The following is a 16202-nucleotide window of genomic DNA, read 5'->3' as shown; positions in this document are numbered from 1 at the left end:
ATTTTTCAAAGAAAAAGTTTGTCATTCAAAAATAGCCCTTTTTGGATGTTTTTAGAAATATTTCAGTTTTTCATCAAAATCAGAAATGAAAAAAAAAAGATCATATTTGGTTTTCTCTTGCTTGCTTGCTAACATAAATGGCTGAAATCCTGTTTTGTTTTCTGTCATTTAAAAAAAAATGGAAATCAGGACCAAAAAAAACCCGCAAAAAAACATTACAAATGAAAAATTGGTCAAGTTTGAACCCAAAATGGAAAAATATTCTGATTAGTTTATTTTTTTTTGCAAACCTGTTTTTTCCTCTTTTCTTCTGGCTTCAATAAGGAGGACAATTGTATTGTATTGTCTTAGTGGGAGTGTCATCCTGGTATGCCACATCTCAGTTGGGGCCATTGTCTTTACCATAATATTGCTGGGTTAAAATTACCTTCCAGATAAATGACTGGTTAAAATGATGCTGATCATTTTATTGCACGCAAGATGCTAGTAAGTTCTCTTGCTGTATGTTTGTATAGCAGGAGCAAGGTCATTATTTGCAACTCCACAGCCTCCTGACCTTTGCCTTGGTGATCCCTACTGTGGGGGTGTCTCCCCTGTTTGCTGGATCACCAGATGTGAGTGGGTACCTCTTGAAGATGGGATGGGGGATTTTGGCTCCCTCACCTATGGGAGTGCTGCGTTTAGAAGTGGAGGTTGCGGTTCACGGAGCAGATTGAACAGATTATCATGAGTGGGTGCTGTGGCAGGTAGTGTGAGCACATCTAGGTGCTGGGTGAGCAGCTGACTGACTCAGCGAAAGAAGTCTATGCTCTTACAGACTTCCAGAGCCTCTGCTGCGGGGAATGAAGGGAGATACTGCACTGGTAAATATGGAGTCCAGAACCAGGGAAATGGAACACATAGGTGCAAATGGGAGGAGCATAACCCAGCTGCTACACGGGTCACATTAACATGAGCTTACTTTCATCTTCACATTGTCTTGATATGTCTTGTTCATGGAATCAAGAGCATGCTGTTGTTTGGTGCATGAGTGTCCATCTCAGCCTGGCCCATAGGGGCTGCCGTACTACAGTTTCCACTTGGGACTTAATCCTGTAGCTCAAGCTGAGGAGGCTCATGTTTTTAGCTCTGGAGGGCACACGGTGAATCCATGATTGATGGTCAGTACACAAGCACTCTTAGCAGCTGCAGGGCAGATGAAGGATCAGGACTGGGAGTGCCAGGTGAGAGGATCTCGATCTTGAAGAATGATGGAAACGTTGGAGAATGATTGGTTGCAATAAGGCTTTGTCCAAACCTGGGCATTGCCTTATTTACTTAGTTTTGTAATTTTCTGTCTTTGCTCAAGCCATCTAGAGGTATTTGGTGGAAAAAATGGGTTTTTTTAGGCTGTTAATCTTTGGCAATATGCCATTTATTTTAAATGTGGTCGTATATTCTCAAATCAGTGCACAGACTATACCTTGGTGTCTATGCACTGAGATCCCATGGAAGCACATGTGGTGCTACGAGTATATCTAAGTTTCTCAGCTTGAATCTTGCCCAATTCTGTTGCACAAACATTATGTTCGGGCTCATGCTGACGGTGTCAATGAAAGGCATTGGAGTTAGTATGTTGCTTGCTTTCAGGAGAGATTAAAATACCACAAACCTAGTCTGAGAGAATCTGGTGCCTTCCTGATTGCATAGAATAAATCGATAGCACTGAGTCACGTGACCTAATCTGCACCTACATCATCTAGTGCTGGATTCAGTCTGCTCCACCTGATTCCCCTTTATTCTAATCCAGAGCCTGACCTGGGTGTATAGGGCTATTAGTATACGTGTGAGTCATAGTTCAGGTAACGTGAGATACAGACACAGTGCTCAAAACATTGATTACATTATTTAGGATCACAGAGCTCATCCAGTACAATTAGGTTCAAGTCCTAATTTGATTAATGAGACAGAGGGATAATAGGCTTCTACCAAACTATCAGAACAGGACTCATGAAAAAGATGACACTGTTGCACCATATCTGAGTTCAGTTTGCGGGTCAAGAAGGATGTGCGCCATTCCTCCAAAATTCGGAGATGTAGAGGTTGCCAGACCTGAAACGGGGAAGACACAGCGTGGCGGCATCACGTGGATTAGAACCTACGGGCATTTGAATTCTCCTGGCTTGGCTTTGTGTCCAGAGAGCCCCTAAAATCTGCCGTGTCTTCCTATAGTAAGGTTATTGTTGGTGTTAGTGTTGTACATCTATAGAGAGCTTTTGATTCAGAAGGACCCCCCTTCTGCTATCTATGGGTCCAGTCCTGCTCTCATTGAAGTCAAGCACTTTTTGCCATGGTGGCCTAAATTCTTATTACACTAACCTACACCCATTTCACGGCCCCTTCATACTGCTAGAACCATGTAAGCGGGCCTTAGTGTAAAGCAGGGATCTCAAACTCGAATCACCAGGAGGGCCACATGAGGACTAGTACAGTGGCCCGAGGGCCGCATCACTGACATCCCCCCCCGGCCCGCTGCCCCTGGCCCTGCCCCCACTCCACCTCTTGCATGTGGCCCCACCCCTTCTCAGCCTCTTTCCACCCCCATTCCAACCCCTTCCCCAAAGTCCCCACCCCAACTCCACCTCCTCCCTACCCCTATTCCAACCCCTTCCCCAAATCCCTCCCCCGGCCCCGCCTCTTCTCCGCCACCTCCCCTGAGCACCTGGCTCCCCACTCCTCCCCGCTCTTTCCTGGAAAGCGCTAAGCGCCGCCAAACAACTGTTTGGCAGCAGAAAGCGCCTGGAGGTAGGCAGAGAAGCAGAGACACGGCGCGCTGGGGGGAGAGGAGGAGGGAGGGGAGCTTGGCAGCCCTCAGGAAATAACTCCGGGGGGGGGAGCCTGGCGGTCCGCAGGAAATAACCCCGCAGGCCGCATGTTTGAGAACCCTGGTGTAAAGGCACATCTACACTGAAACCGCTACAGCTGCAGCTATGCTTCTGTAGCCCTACAGTGTAGACACTACCTAAGCTGATGGGAGGGGGTTCACCTGTTAGGGTAGGTAATCTACCTCACAAAGAGGCAGTAGCTAAATTTACGGAAGAATTCTTCCATCATCCTAGTGCTGTCTGCACCGGGGGTTGAATCGGCACACCTACGTCTCTCAGGGGTATGAATGTAGATGTAGCTATGCCAGTGTAAGTTCCCAGTGTAGACCAGCCCTAAGCAAGAATCAGGCCCAATATCACAATGTATCAAGTTGTGCTTGAAGTGCTGAGGATCTAAAGGATGTTGTGGGGTTTTTCCTAGTTAAAGTGTTTTGATAAACAAAACATTCCAATCCTCTTCAAAGGACAGGGACTGGAACTTACTGGTGACTAAATGGTGAGGCCTAATTAACTTGAGAGTGTCTCTTGGGTTCTTTATTCTCAACCATTTTATATCAAATATGAGCGCCCTGCCCACCTGTACTGTATTTTCTTGTAATGTGATGGATACAGTCTAGAAATATACCACTCATCCCAAGGTTATCTCCCCACCCAGGCTTTTGGATAGGTACAGCGACTGTCATGAGTATCTGGTTCTGTTGTTCCTGTTGGAGCTGATACAGCTTGCTAGGCAAGACACAACTGTTCCAGGCATAGAGGCTAGAGTTTGCTGCCACCTCATGGTGGACGAAGCAGTTGCCTTTTCAGGTTGGAATCCCAGGAAAATCAGGAATGTAGCATGTGGGCACAAAGTTTCCCGCTAGAAATGCACGATGCTTCTCCGTTAGAATTCAGGATTGAATTTTCTCATTAGTCTCTACTTATTCTGGCTTTAACACAAAGTTGCTTCATGTATAAAGAGCATAGCACACTTTACCTTGCACTTTAAAAGCTGTATTTCTGAATGCCATTTTATTTCCCACAAGAGGGATTCTCCAAGCTTGAGAAAATCCAGGATTTCCCATGTGTCTAGCCATTAGAGAAGGGGACAATACATGGCTACAAATCTAGGCTCTGTCACTGACTCGATGCAGAATGGGACCGTGCATTAGTCACCTAGTCTCTGTGTCCCTCAGTCTTGTCATGTGTAAAATAGAGATAACATGGGTATATTTGTCTGTGTTGCTGCAGTGAGTTTGATTAATTAATGTTTGTGTCTGCTACACAAACTAAAGAAACAATAAATAATAACAACGTAGCTCTTTGACTGGAAGGCCCTATGGAAGTGTAAAATATTATGACAATGCCTTCTGCTGAAAAAAGCAGTGAGACTTGTCTTGTTTGCACGCTCCAACCATGCCGAAGACTCATTCTGGGGAATGAGAGAGCGAGCGTAAATGGGAACCTGAAAGGAAGTTGAACTTTTAGCAGCACAGCCTCAGCTGGTGGAAATTGTCCATTGGTTTCACTGGGGCGATGACAGTTTGTATTAGCTGAGGACCTGTCCCATACTCTATATGACGTGCTCATGGGACGAGATCAGAAGAGATGCAACATGGTTCCAGATCTAGGTGAGGAGGTGACTTGGAGACCTAGGCCAGACCTGCTCCATGAAAAGTCATGTTTATGGCGTGAATGATGATGAACTTGATGATAAATCCAGCTCAAACTGCCCCCGCCCCCCAACTCCTTCCAGAAAACTTGCATTCCTGTGGGGATTATTCTGTGGACTTGTTGCTCCTGTTTAAAGGTGCTGCAATATCTGGGTCTGGATGTGACCGAGGAGAAGAGGAAGCAATTACGGCAGAGTCTGATCACAGATTCACAGGGAACAGTGGCCTATGGAGGTGAGCAGGGTGCTGCGATGTGCAATATGAGACCGAGGGCGCATTTCATCCCTGGTATAATGCCATTGACTGCTCTGGGACGTGAGACATGCCACCTGTGAGGTGACAGCTAGAATAAAGACACAGACACAACAAATCCTGTATCTTGGCAGGGAGTTAGACTAGATGACCCTTGCGGTCCCTTCTAACCCTATGGTTCAGTGCCCAGACAGGTTTTAGTTCAGATGCAATTTATTTAGTAACTAGTCACACAAGGAAAAAGCCTCTAACTGGTCCACATGTAAAATGGGAGTAACAGAGAGGGAGTGCACAGGCCCCTTCTCCTCAAACCTTCAGCCTGCTCACCAGCAATGGCAAAAGGAAGCTGCAAAAACAGAATGACAAACCTGCTTTCTGTGGGCTGGCAGGAAATTGCTGCCCCCTAAGGTTTGGTCACGTAACTACTTTGTCTCTGCACTGAAGTTCAGCATTGCTTCCAAGAAGTTTCTCTGATGAAAATGCTAGGTGGTTGAGTTTCGTTTGTTTATTTGTTTGTTTTTAATCCTAAGCAATGCTTTCTAGAAAATTGGCATAGAGGTCTCTAAACCATGGCTAGCAAAAGCATACTGCATATTGACCCTGCATTCAACGTACAGAGATTTGGGATGGGATAGAGAGAACCTTCTCTCTGCTGGAGGTGGTTGGGTTTGCTATAATGTTTGTAGTGATGGAAATGAAATGTATTACCTTCTCCTGGATAATCTGTGGCTTCTGTGAAAGTTGGCTGTGTAAACTCAGTTCCAGGTTCTCTCTTCATACTGTGACTACTCTCGCTCTTCCCCCCCCATAGATTTTCTTCAAGCTCTCAGGGATCTGCTGCAAGATGAGCGGGAGGAGGCTGGCCTTGACGCCAGTTCTGTGCTCTTCACTCAGCATGAAGTGGCCAGTTTATTGGATACATCTGCTTTTCACTCTCTGGTCAGCCTTAGCCAAATACTGTTTCTTGCTTCTCTTCCTAGCCTACTGCACCCTGCCTTGGTTCCAAAGCTTCTTTCACATCAAAGACCTTCTGGGTCTTACTGTGAGCTGGTGTAAGAGAAAGGGATATACCATAATATGATTTGGGACCAAGTAGCTGTGTCCTGGATTCTTGGTCTGGATGATAGCTGTAAACTGTGGAAGAAAATAGCGACAGTGCTATCTTTCTGCAAAAGGCAGAGCAGGCAAAGACTAACGGGCTATCTTTCACTTATACTTTAGTTATAGAAAAGAGAGGCTAGAATTTCATACCTTAATCATAAAGCTTAAAGGAAATCCCATAAAAGACCTGACTTCACATGCTTAATAACTAAAAAAAAAACCCTATATAATGGTTTGAAGGAAGCTGCTGATGTCAATTTTCTAGCCATACAAAAGAAAAAATTACCATAATAAAGCCATTCAAGCTATTTCATTGCCTAAAGGTGCCATCTTATGTCACTTTGATGGTGATACAGAAGGAAAATTAGCCATGGTGAATCCATTCCAGTTATTGTCACTTCAGTAACATAGTGAGAATTAACCATTGGTCCAGCTGTCTCATGGTGTGGAGCCTGAATTCCTATGGAATACAAAACCACAATTAGATTATTTATTGTGACACTTGTGTCGTTTTGTAAAAACACAAACTGTCTTTGAAAATTATTTGGAATAATCATTGGTAGGGGTATGTCAGAAGTATGCATGCGTTGTAACTACATGCTCGTGGTAGAAGAAAAGCCGAACTCACTCACCGTGTGCACCGATGTCTTCCAGACTTTTGACTCCGTCAGCTGTACCGATGGCGAGGAACTGGAACAGCTTCAACTGGAAATGACAGATCTGCGGCAGGAAGTCCAAAGGCTGAAGGTGAGGCTTATCTTTCGAGCATGTTTTTCTGTCCTGGGCGTTTTTCCATAACTCAGTGTTTCAGTATTCAAATATAGTGGATGTAACAGTGTGACAATTGGGCAGGTCTTCTATGTGTATCACGCCTTTACATTTCTAGGCATTTGTTGGAGGCAGCCATCATTCTGCATTCAGTTCAATGTGGGTTGTTACAGAGAAGACATGTGTACGGTGCTTCCTCTCATCGAGACTTCATTTTTGTTCTTTCTTTGTTTTTTTCCTTAAAACAGAAGTTTAATATGCCGAAAGGGTATGGTTACTCCTTTTTTACTGGAAAACCATAGAAGAAAATAAATATTTTTAAAATATCCAAAACATAACACAAACAATTCACATCTCATATTAAACCTAAATACACCCCCCACCCTCCCGATCTAACCTAATATTGGCAGCTCAGCTGTTAAAAGCATGATGGTGAGAAGGTGCATTTTTCAGATACATACAAGGTGTAGCCAATGAAAGGCAGTTGCAGAGTAAGAGTGCATCTAAAAATATGGCTGTTGTAGAGGAGAGCTGCAAGTCCGTAGTTGCTTCTAGTGAATTAATTCAAGAAAATCCTATTTCCTGCGTAATTCAGGAGATAGCCTAGGTGATCACAGTGGTCCCTTGTTGCCTTTTCATCTGAGTGAATGTGCTGTCAAACATGATGCCTGACCAACTGAAAATCTTCATCCTAGTCTCTTCTGAAGGAGGTGGAAAGCAGCAAGAAGTCAATGGAATATGAACTTCAGAGACTGAACCAGGTTAGTTTAGAGGTTACTTGTGAATTGTCCAGTGGCAGTATTAGCCGGGCTCCATGGATGCAATTGCACCCACAGAAATCAGGCCCAGATGTGCCCTTCTACAGGCAGGGTTGCTTGGGGTGGAGGGTGAGGGTAGGGGCAAAATCACACTTCTCAAGTGTGCTGCACCTGTTGTTTCCACTACTTTAGCCAAAGTGCAAAAGGCAGGCTCTGTTTTAATGTTCTCTGGGGTATGTCTACGCTGCAGTAAAGAACCCATGACACCGAGTCTCAGAGCCTGGGTCAATTGACAGGCTCTTGAGGCTCGGGCTGAAGGCCTGAAAATTCACAGTGTAGACATTTGGGCTGGAGCCTGGGCTCTGAGAACCATCCCCCTCGCAGGGTTTCAGAGCCAGGCTCCTGCCCGAATCTGAACATACAAAAGAACGGCCATTCAGGGTCAGACCAAAGGTCCATCTAGATCAGTATCCTGTCTTCTAACAGTGGCCAATGCCAGGTGCTTCAGAGGGAATGAACAGAACAGGTAGTCATCAAGTGATCCACTCCTGTCCTCCATTCCCAGCTTCTGGCAGACAAAGGCTAGGGACACCATCCCTGCCCATCCTGGCTAATATCCATTGATGGACCTATCCTCCATGAACTTATCTAGTTCTTTTTTGAACCCTGTTATAGCCTTGGCCTTCACAACATCCTCTGGCAAGGAATTCCACAGGTTGACTGTGCGTTGTATGAAAAAAATACTTCCTTCTGTTTGTTTTAAACCTGCTACCTATTAATTTCATTTGATGATCCCTAGTTATTGTGTTATGAGAAGGAGTAAATAACAATTCCTTATTTACTTTCTCCACACCAGTCATGATTTCTATAGACCTGTGTTATCCCCCCTTAGTCGTCTCTTTTCCAAGCTGAAAAGTCCCAGTTTTATTAATCTGTCCTCATATGGCAGCCGTTCCATACACCGAATCATTTTTGTTGTCCTTTTCTGAACCTTTTCCAATTCCAATATATCTTTTTGAGATGCCCACATCTGCACGCAGTAGTCAAGATGTGGGCATACCATGGATTTATATAGAGGCAATATGATATTTTCTGTCTTCTTATCTGTCCCTTTCTTAATGATTCCCAACATTCTGTTAGCTTTTTTGACTGCCGCTGCACATTGAGTGGATGTTTTCAGAGAACTATCCACAATGACGCCAAGATTTCTTTCTTGAGTGGTAACAGCTAATTTAGATCCCATAATTTTATATGTATAGTTGGGATTATGTTTTCCAATGTGCATTACTTTGCATTTATTAACATAGAATTTCATTTGCCATTTTGTTGCCCAGTTACCCAGTTTTGAGAGATCCTTTTGTAGCACTTCACAGTCTGCTTGGGAGTTAACTATCTTGAGTAGTTTTGTATCATCTGCAAATTTTGCCACCTCACTATTTATCCCTTTTTCCACATCATTTATGAATATGTTGAATAGGACTAGTCTCAGTACAGACCCCTGGGGGACACCACTATTTACCCCTCTCCATTCTGAAAACTGACCATTTAATCCTACCTTTTGTTTCCTATCTTTTAACCAGTTATCAATCCATGAGAGGACCTTCCCTCTTATCCCATGACAGCTTACTTTGCTTAAGAGCCTTTGGTGAGGGATTTTGTAAAAGGATTTTGAAAATCTAAGTACACTGTATCCACTGGATCCCCCTTGTTCACATGCTTGTTGACCCCCTCAAAGAATTCTAGTAGATTGGTGGGGCGTGATTTCCCTTTACAAAAACCATCTCTTTGACTTTTCCCCAACAAATTATGTTTATCTATGTGTCTGACAATTTTGTTCTTTGCTGTAGTTTCAACTATTTTGCCCAGTACTGAAGTCAGGCTTACTGGCCTGTAATTGCCGGGATCACCTCTGGAGCCCCTTTTAAAAATTGGCGTCACATTAGCTATCCTCCAGTTATTTGGTACAGAAGCTGATTTAAATGATAGGTTACAAACCACAGTTAGTAATTCTGCAGTTTCAAATTTGAGTTCCTTCAGAACTCTTGGGTGAACACCATATGGTCCTGGTGACTTACTACTGTTTAGTTTATCAGTTTGTTCCAAAACCTCCTCTAATGACACCTCAATCTGGGTCAGTTCCTCAGATTTGTCACCTAAAAAGAATGGCTCAGGTTTGGGAACCTCCCTCACATCCTCAGCCATGAAGACTGATGCAAAGAATTCATTTGGTTTCTCCACAATGGCCTTATCGTCCTTGAGTTCTCCTTTAGCATCTCGATCATTCAGTGGCCCCCTGGTTGTTTAGCAGGCTTCCTGCTTCTGATGTATTTAAACCAAAATTTTGCTATTATTTTTTGAGTCTTTGGCTAGTTGTTCTTCAAATTCTTTTTTGACCTTTCTAATTATATTTTTACACTTCATTTGCCAGAGTTTATGCTCCTTTCTATTTTCCTCACTAGGATTTAACTTCCACTTTTTAAAGGATGCCTTTTTGTCTCTCACCTCTGCTTTTACTTTGTTTAGACACAGTGGCACTTTTTTGGTTCTCTTACTATGTTTTTTTTTTTTAACTTTGGGGTATACATTTAAGTTGAGCCTCTATTTTGGTGTCTTTAAAAAGTTTCCATGCATCTTGCAGGGATTTCACTTTTGGCACTGTACCTTTTAATTTCTGTTTCACTGACTTCCTCATTTTCGTGTAGTTCACCTTTTTGAAATTAAATGCTACAGTGTTGGGGCACTGTGGTGTTTTCCCCGCCACAGGGATGTTAAATTCAATTATATTATGGTCACTATTACCAAGTGGTCCAGCTATATTCACCTCTTGGACCAGATCCTGTGCTCCACTTAGGACTAAATCAAGAATTCCCCCTCCTCTTGTGGATTCTAGGACTAGCTGCTCCAAGAAGCAGTCATTTAAGGTATCAAGAAACTTGATCTCTGCATCCTGTCCTGAGATGACATGTACCCAGTCAATAGGGGGATAGTTGAAATCCCCCATTATTATTGAATTTTTAATTTTTATAGCCTCTCTAATCTCCCTGAGCATTTCACAGTCACTATCCCCATCCTGGTCAGGTGGTCGGTAATCTATCCCTACTGCTGTGTTCTTATTATTATAGCATGGAATTACTATCCATAGAGATTCTGTGGTACAGTTTGGTTCATTTAAGATTTTTACTTCATTTGATTCTATGCTTTCTTTCACATATAGTGCCACTCCCCATCTTACCCATCTTATTATTTAGACTTCTAGCATTTGTGTATAAGCACTTTAAAAACTTGTCATTTTTTAGCTGTCTGCTGTTATATGATGTAATTGAATGGGACTCTTTTTCATTTGACATTTTCTCATCAGATCCTACCCATATTTTATCATTTTCCATTCTCTCCTCCTTACTAGTACATAGAGAATCTCCATTAATAGATCCTCCCCTAAGGGATGTCTCTCTCCGGACCACATTCTCCTCCACACCTGTCGGCTTTCCCCCAGCCCTTAGTTTAAAAACTGCTCTACGACTTTTTAATATTCAGTGCCAGCAATCTGGTTCCATTTTGGTTTAGGTGGAGCCCATCCTTCCTGTATAGGCTCCCCCTTTCCCAAAAGATTCCCCAGTTCCTAATATATCGAAACCCCTCCTCCCTACACCATCGTCTCATCCACGCATTGAGACCCTGCAATCTGCCTACCTTGTGGAACTGGAAGCATTTCAGAGAATGCTACCAGGGAGGTCCTGGACTTTTTTGACTCAACATCTACATTGCAATTTTAAGCCCTGCAGTCCAAGCCCCGGAGACTGATCTGGGTGACCTGGGCCAGCTGCAGTCATGCTGCAACTCTTTTATTGCACTGTAGACATACCCTGGGAAGCGCATACATGTGTGGGTTCCAGCCCTTTGCCAAATGACATGGAAGTTGCAAAGAAAAAATATTCATAATAGATGAAGGTTTTCTGCATGGTACCATGGGAAGAACAGCAGCAGCTTTACTGCGAGCAGCTCCAGGAACACTGATGGGTTGATATGATATCGGTGGCTGGTGGGGATGCTGTGTTAACAAACTCTCCCTGCCGATTCCAGAAGGCGCTGGACTTCCTGTCCGAGAACCGCACCCTGCACAGCAAGCTTCAGGTGGCTGAGGTGGTTCAGCAGCAAGCCCACAGTGCAGAGCAGGACTATGAGGAAGTGATTCACCTGCTCGAGGCTGAAATCACTGAGCTGAAAACTCAGCTGGTAGGGAAGAAAACAAAGCATGTCTCTGAAGCAGAGGTAATGTACCCCGAGGGCCCAGGAGGGGATGGCTGGGGACTCAATGGACCAGTCGGAAAAGCCTCTGGCTCTTGCTTTTGTAATAACATTTTATTGATAGATTGATTGTAATTTGTAAAACGGAGGCTAGCAGAGTTCCAAGGCTCATGTTGATATTTAATATGATTTCCAGTGACCAGATCAAAAGAAAAGGCATCCTCCATAACAGTTAACACCCAGGCTAGCTCCTCTGCTAATCGCCATTTCTCCCCTGACACTGCATGTGCACTAGCTGAGAATCTCACCCCACCCTCCATTCCTAAGCTCCAAACTCAGGCAAAAACCTCAGAAGAGAGATGCGTCTTGTACCAGGCCCTGAAGGTCAATGACTGGGTTAGTGGGCTAGCATGGGAAGCAGATTCCAGAATGGGGGGCCTTTCATTAAGAGTGCCCAGCCCCCAGGTGGTTCAATCTAGGGACTGCTACCCAACTGATCATAACTATCATGAGTAACGGAGAGAGCCACATGGGAGCCAGGTCTCAGACTGAGACCACACTAAGGCAGATTAAGGTACAGACCGGTAGACATGAGATGTGTCTTTGCCAGCTGCTCCTAATTAGGAAGGGCAGTCCTATATTTTAGCTCAGTACTTTATTTCTACCTACTCTGCCCCTGCAGAAAGTCTCTCTCCTAGTTCAATGGAATTTAAAGTTATATCATCCCTTTCTGTCCTGTAATTGGGCCCATTTGTCGCAGCTGTGGGAGCCCATAGTCTGTTCATGCCCCTGTCTTTTTTCCAAGCAGCCCTGAGAACAGTGCTGGTATGAATGTAGCCCCACTGCCACTCTGTGGGAAGTTCTATCATCACTGAGGACTTTGCTGTCCGTGTGCTTCTGTTTTCAAGCCTGTCATTAAATTGGTGCCTCCAAGAGCCTAAAGTGGGCTGACGCTATCTCCCTTCTCTTCCCACCTCCTTCTTTCCACCTCAGGGAGGCATTCTGGAGCTGAAAAGACGGCTGTCCCTGGCAGATGGCCAGTTGCGGAAATCTGAAGTCATGCGGAAGCGCTTGGAAATCTGCAACAGGAAGCTGCTCCTGTTTGTGCAGGTGAAGTATTGAAAGGTGGCCACTGTCTATAGGAGCTGCCCTTAGCTAGTTTACTCTGCCTTCTGTTACCATGACAGTCAAAATCACTTCCTGTTCTAGATGTTAGATCGTTTATTCTTCCATTGGATCCTGGAAAGATGCCCTCTGTTAGTGTCAGGAGAGCGTATTCAGTACAAACCTCCCTAGAACTTACACATGTGGGAGCTCTGTATACCCAAGGGACTAAAATCTTCCCTCTTTTACTCGTATGCAACCCCCAAGAAGCCCAAGGACTAGGCCCAGAATTCTGATGGTCCCTATTGTATTCCACTGAGGGTTTAGCATGTGTACCATGTGCCCCAAGTTGGAGAATTTGAAGGTAGTGTCTATTGGTCTGGGCATGCGCCCAGGCTCGCCTCGTGGTTTCATCCGAGGTGATAAAGGGTGGGGACCACATCTCCAGTTCCTTCTCACCACTGCTGAAAGTTCTGTGTCTTCATCTCTTATGCACCTTTAAATACATTGTTGTATTATCCTAGTTTTAGTGAGCAACGTAGATAGATCAGGGGTTTGTTTCTGTACCCCCTCCTCCCCATCCCGTGTTCCCATGAGCAGGTACTGGACTATGCCGAGAACACTGGGCTTCAAACTCTGTGTCTCCTGCCCGTGTTCCCTCTTGGTTAACAAACACCAACGCTGCCCCTACTGCTTGGGGGAAGCTCACACTGCATCCAGGTGTAGTATCTGCCAGTCCTTCCCCAGCTGTACCCGAGAAGGCTGGGCTTCCCGCCTCTGGAAATACCTCATGGAAGTCGCCATGAGGCCTCACTCGGACCTAGGCCAGGGGACTGACTTCCCACCCCCACCCCCCCCGCTACCAAGTCCAAATCTGGCACCAGCGGTACCACCACCATGGAGCCCATGCTGGGGCCCAGTCGGGAGGTAAAGAAGCCATATCTATAAGCATTGGAATAAGTCTTCCTCAAAAACGAAGGAAGTGGATGGTCCTTCGATGAGTTTGAGCCAGGGAGACAGAGGGCGCTCTAAACCACATAGACACGACAAGAAGTCCCACAAGCAAGGTGATCCAGCAGTCCTGGGCACTGGACCACAGGGACTGTCAACATCGGTACTCCCAAAGACGTAGGATCTTCCTGCTCCGGGGAAATCTGCAGCACCACAACCAGTTCCGAATAAAGAAAGGGTACCTCTAACACCAGGTAAATCAAGAACAGTGTTTGAGCCCAGGGTCTTCGCACTACTTTTAAGGAGACTATTTCCTCCCCTCATGATATGCCACAACTGCGAGACCCTTTACCTCCCGCTCCGACAGTCTACATACTTTCACCGGCTCTGACTGTATCGCCAATGGAACTGGAGTCCACCTTCTCATCCTGTGATAAGTTAGACGCTGGAGAGGGACCATCGATGTTGTACCAACCGTACGTGTACTCGGGAAGGCTATCCCAATCTTGGCAACACCCTCCGCTCCAACCACCATGGAGCCACTGGTTCCCCATGCCAAGGGGACCGCCTCAACACCCTCTGGATCCAGCCTTCTGGCCTTATTGGAGCCCTGGCCCCAAAACCCCCCCTCAGAACCTTCCCAATCCACAATGGAGCAATCACCTGCCTCCCCATTGAAGGCCCCTTCTAGCAGGTGCTTGGATCTGTTCCTGGAGGAGGAACCCCTCAGCCTGGCTCTGAGGGTGCTGCCATAAACAGCGAGATTCCCTTCCTCTTCCCCGGAGAAGGCAATGACTACAGTGTCCCCTTCACCTCCACACGACTTTAGGCAGTTGCTAGAGCTACAGTGCAGAGTCATGGGGGAACTCCACATTCCCCTAGAGGAAATTCAGGATACCCAGCACCAACTAGAGTCACATTGCCTATTAATGATGCCATTCTTGAACTGGCCAGGACATTATGGCACACACCAGCCACGTGCCCACCTACCCCCAAAGGGGCACAAAAAGCCTACTATGTTCTGGCTAAGGAGTCTGAGTTTCTTTTCTCACATCCAACCGTCCTCCCCCCACCCCCCGAACTCCCTGGTGGTCCAAGCAATGACTGAATGAACCAGACAACCCCACCCATGCTCCACACCATCCGACAAGGAAGGCAAGTGGTTGGACCTTTTTGAGCATAAGGTCTTTTCCTCAACCAGACTCCAGTTCAGGATTTTGAACTGTCAGGCATTACTAGCCAAATACGACTTCCTGAATTACAGCAAACTGGAGGAATTGCTGATGGACTCCCACAACAGGACCGGACTTGTTTCCAGGCAATCTGAGGAAGGGAAGGTGGTGGACAGAACAGCGCTCCAATCGGTGGTGTATGCGGCAGATATTTCTTCAAGGGCAGTGGCTACGTACAAAGATATGTGTAAGGAATCTTGGTTTCACTCTTCCGGTTTTCCTCAGGAGGTGCAAAACACTGTTGCAGACCTCCCCTTCGATGAATCCCATCTTCTTAATTAAAAGATGGATGATTTCATACATACCCTCAAGGACTCCAGGACCACCCTTTGCTCGCTGGGCATTTACTCATCTGCCCCAAAGTATAAGTTCCACTGCCCGCCACCCACACATCGCTACAGATCCCACCGGTTTTACTATCAGAGATCTTATGAGCCACCAAGGAAGCAACAGAAACCCCAGAGATCCCACCCTCTGGGACCCACATCACAGGCTTCTACCTCACAGCTTCCACCCCCAGGCTAAAAGATATTTCTGAGTCAACCTCGAGAGCTGTCAACCACTTTACCTACCACCTTATGATCACCCTACCCTCTTTGAGGGTCATGTAGCTCTCATCTTCCAAGCTCTGAGTGCAATAACAATGGACAAATGGGTGATGAATGTCATCCACCATGGCTGTATGATCGAATTCATCATGCTACCTCCTCTAAACCCCCTCTCTTGATCTTTCCTCAGGGACCACTCTCACGACAGCATCCTCACCCAAGAGGTGAACTCCTTACTACAATGGGGAGCAGTAGAATGCATTCCCCCAGAATCTCAAGGGATGGGATGCTAGTCAACTTACTTCCTGATACCCAAGAAGAAAGGCAGGAGACCAATCCTGGACCTCCAACATCTCAACTGCTTGATTTGCAAGCCCGTTTCAAATGGTCATGCTGGCAGCGATCATCTCATCCCTAGAAAGAGGCACGTGTTATATGACTCTCAATATGCAAGACGCTTATTTTAACATCAATATCCATCCAGCCCATGGGTGCTTCCTGAGATTGACAGTTGGCAACCACCATTTCCAATATAGGGTGCTCCCCTTCAGAATAACCTCCACCATTCCCAGAGTCTTTCACCAAGGTTTTTTCTGTCATAGCAGCCTATATCAGATGTTTTTGGGTCTTGGTATTTCCATATCTCAACGACTGGCTCTTAGCCACATAGTCCAGGCACGAAGCCCAAGTTTCAACTTCAACGTTGCTTGGCCTTCTTTTGTCCCTC

The 16202-nt window shown here is 45.5% G+C and overlaps 1 protein-coding gene across 8 annotated transcripts in view; it reads left to right on the top strand.

The window, feature by feature from the left end:
* Nucleotides 1-16202, top strand: part of LOC102948183 (syntaxin-binding protein 4) — a 151798-nt gene that overhangs the window by 122376 nt on the left and 13220 nt on the right. For 7 of the 8 annotated variants that reach the window (XM_043523468.1, XM_043523465.1, XM_043523464.1 and 4 more), the window contains 6 exons: nucleotides 4654-4750; nucleotides 5580-5707; nucleotides 6524-6616; nucleotides 7333-7398; nucleotides 11476-11664; nucleotides 12634-12750. In XM_043523468.1, the coding sequence (XP_043379403.1) occupies nucleotides 4654-4750; nucleotides 5580-5707; nucleotides 6524-6616; nucleotides 7333-7398; nucleotides 11476-11664; nucleotides 12634-12750 (690 nt within the window). The remainder of the gene's footprint in view (nucleotides 1-4653; nucleotides 4751-5579; nucleotides 5708-6523; nucleotides 6617-7332; nucleotides 7399-11475; nucleotides 11665-12633; nucleotides 12751-16202) is intronic. The other variant, XM_037911138.2, reaches the window with a different exon arrangement.

The sequence above is a fragment of the Chelonia mydas genome, chromosome 10 (genome assembly GCF_015237465.2).
Source record: "Chelonia mydas isolate rCheMyd1 chromosome 10, rCheMyd1.pri.v2, whole genome shotgun sequence".
NCBI lineage: Eukaryota > Metazoa > Chordata > Testudines > Cheloniidae > Chelonia > Chelonia mydas.
Note: the sequence above shows the minus strand (reverse complement) of the source record. Positions and strands in the feature narration are given on the sequence as shown.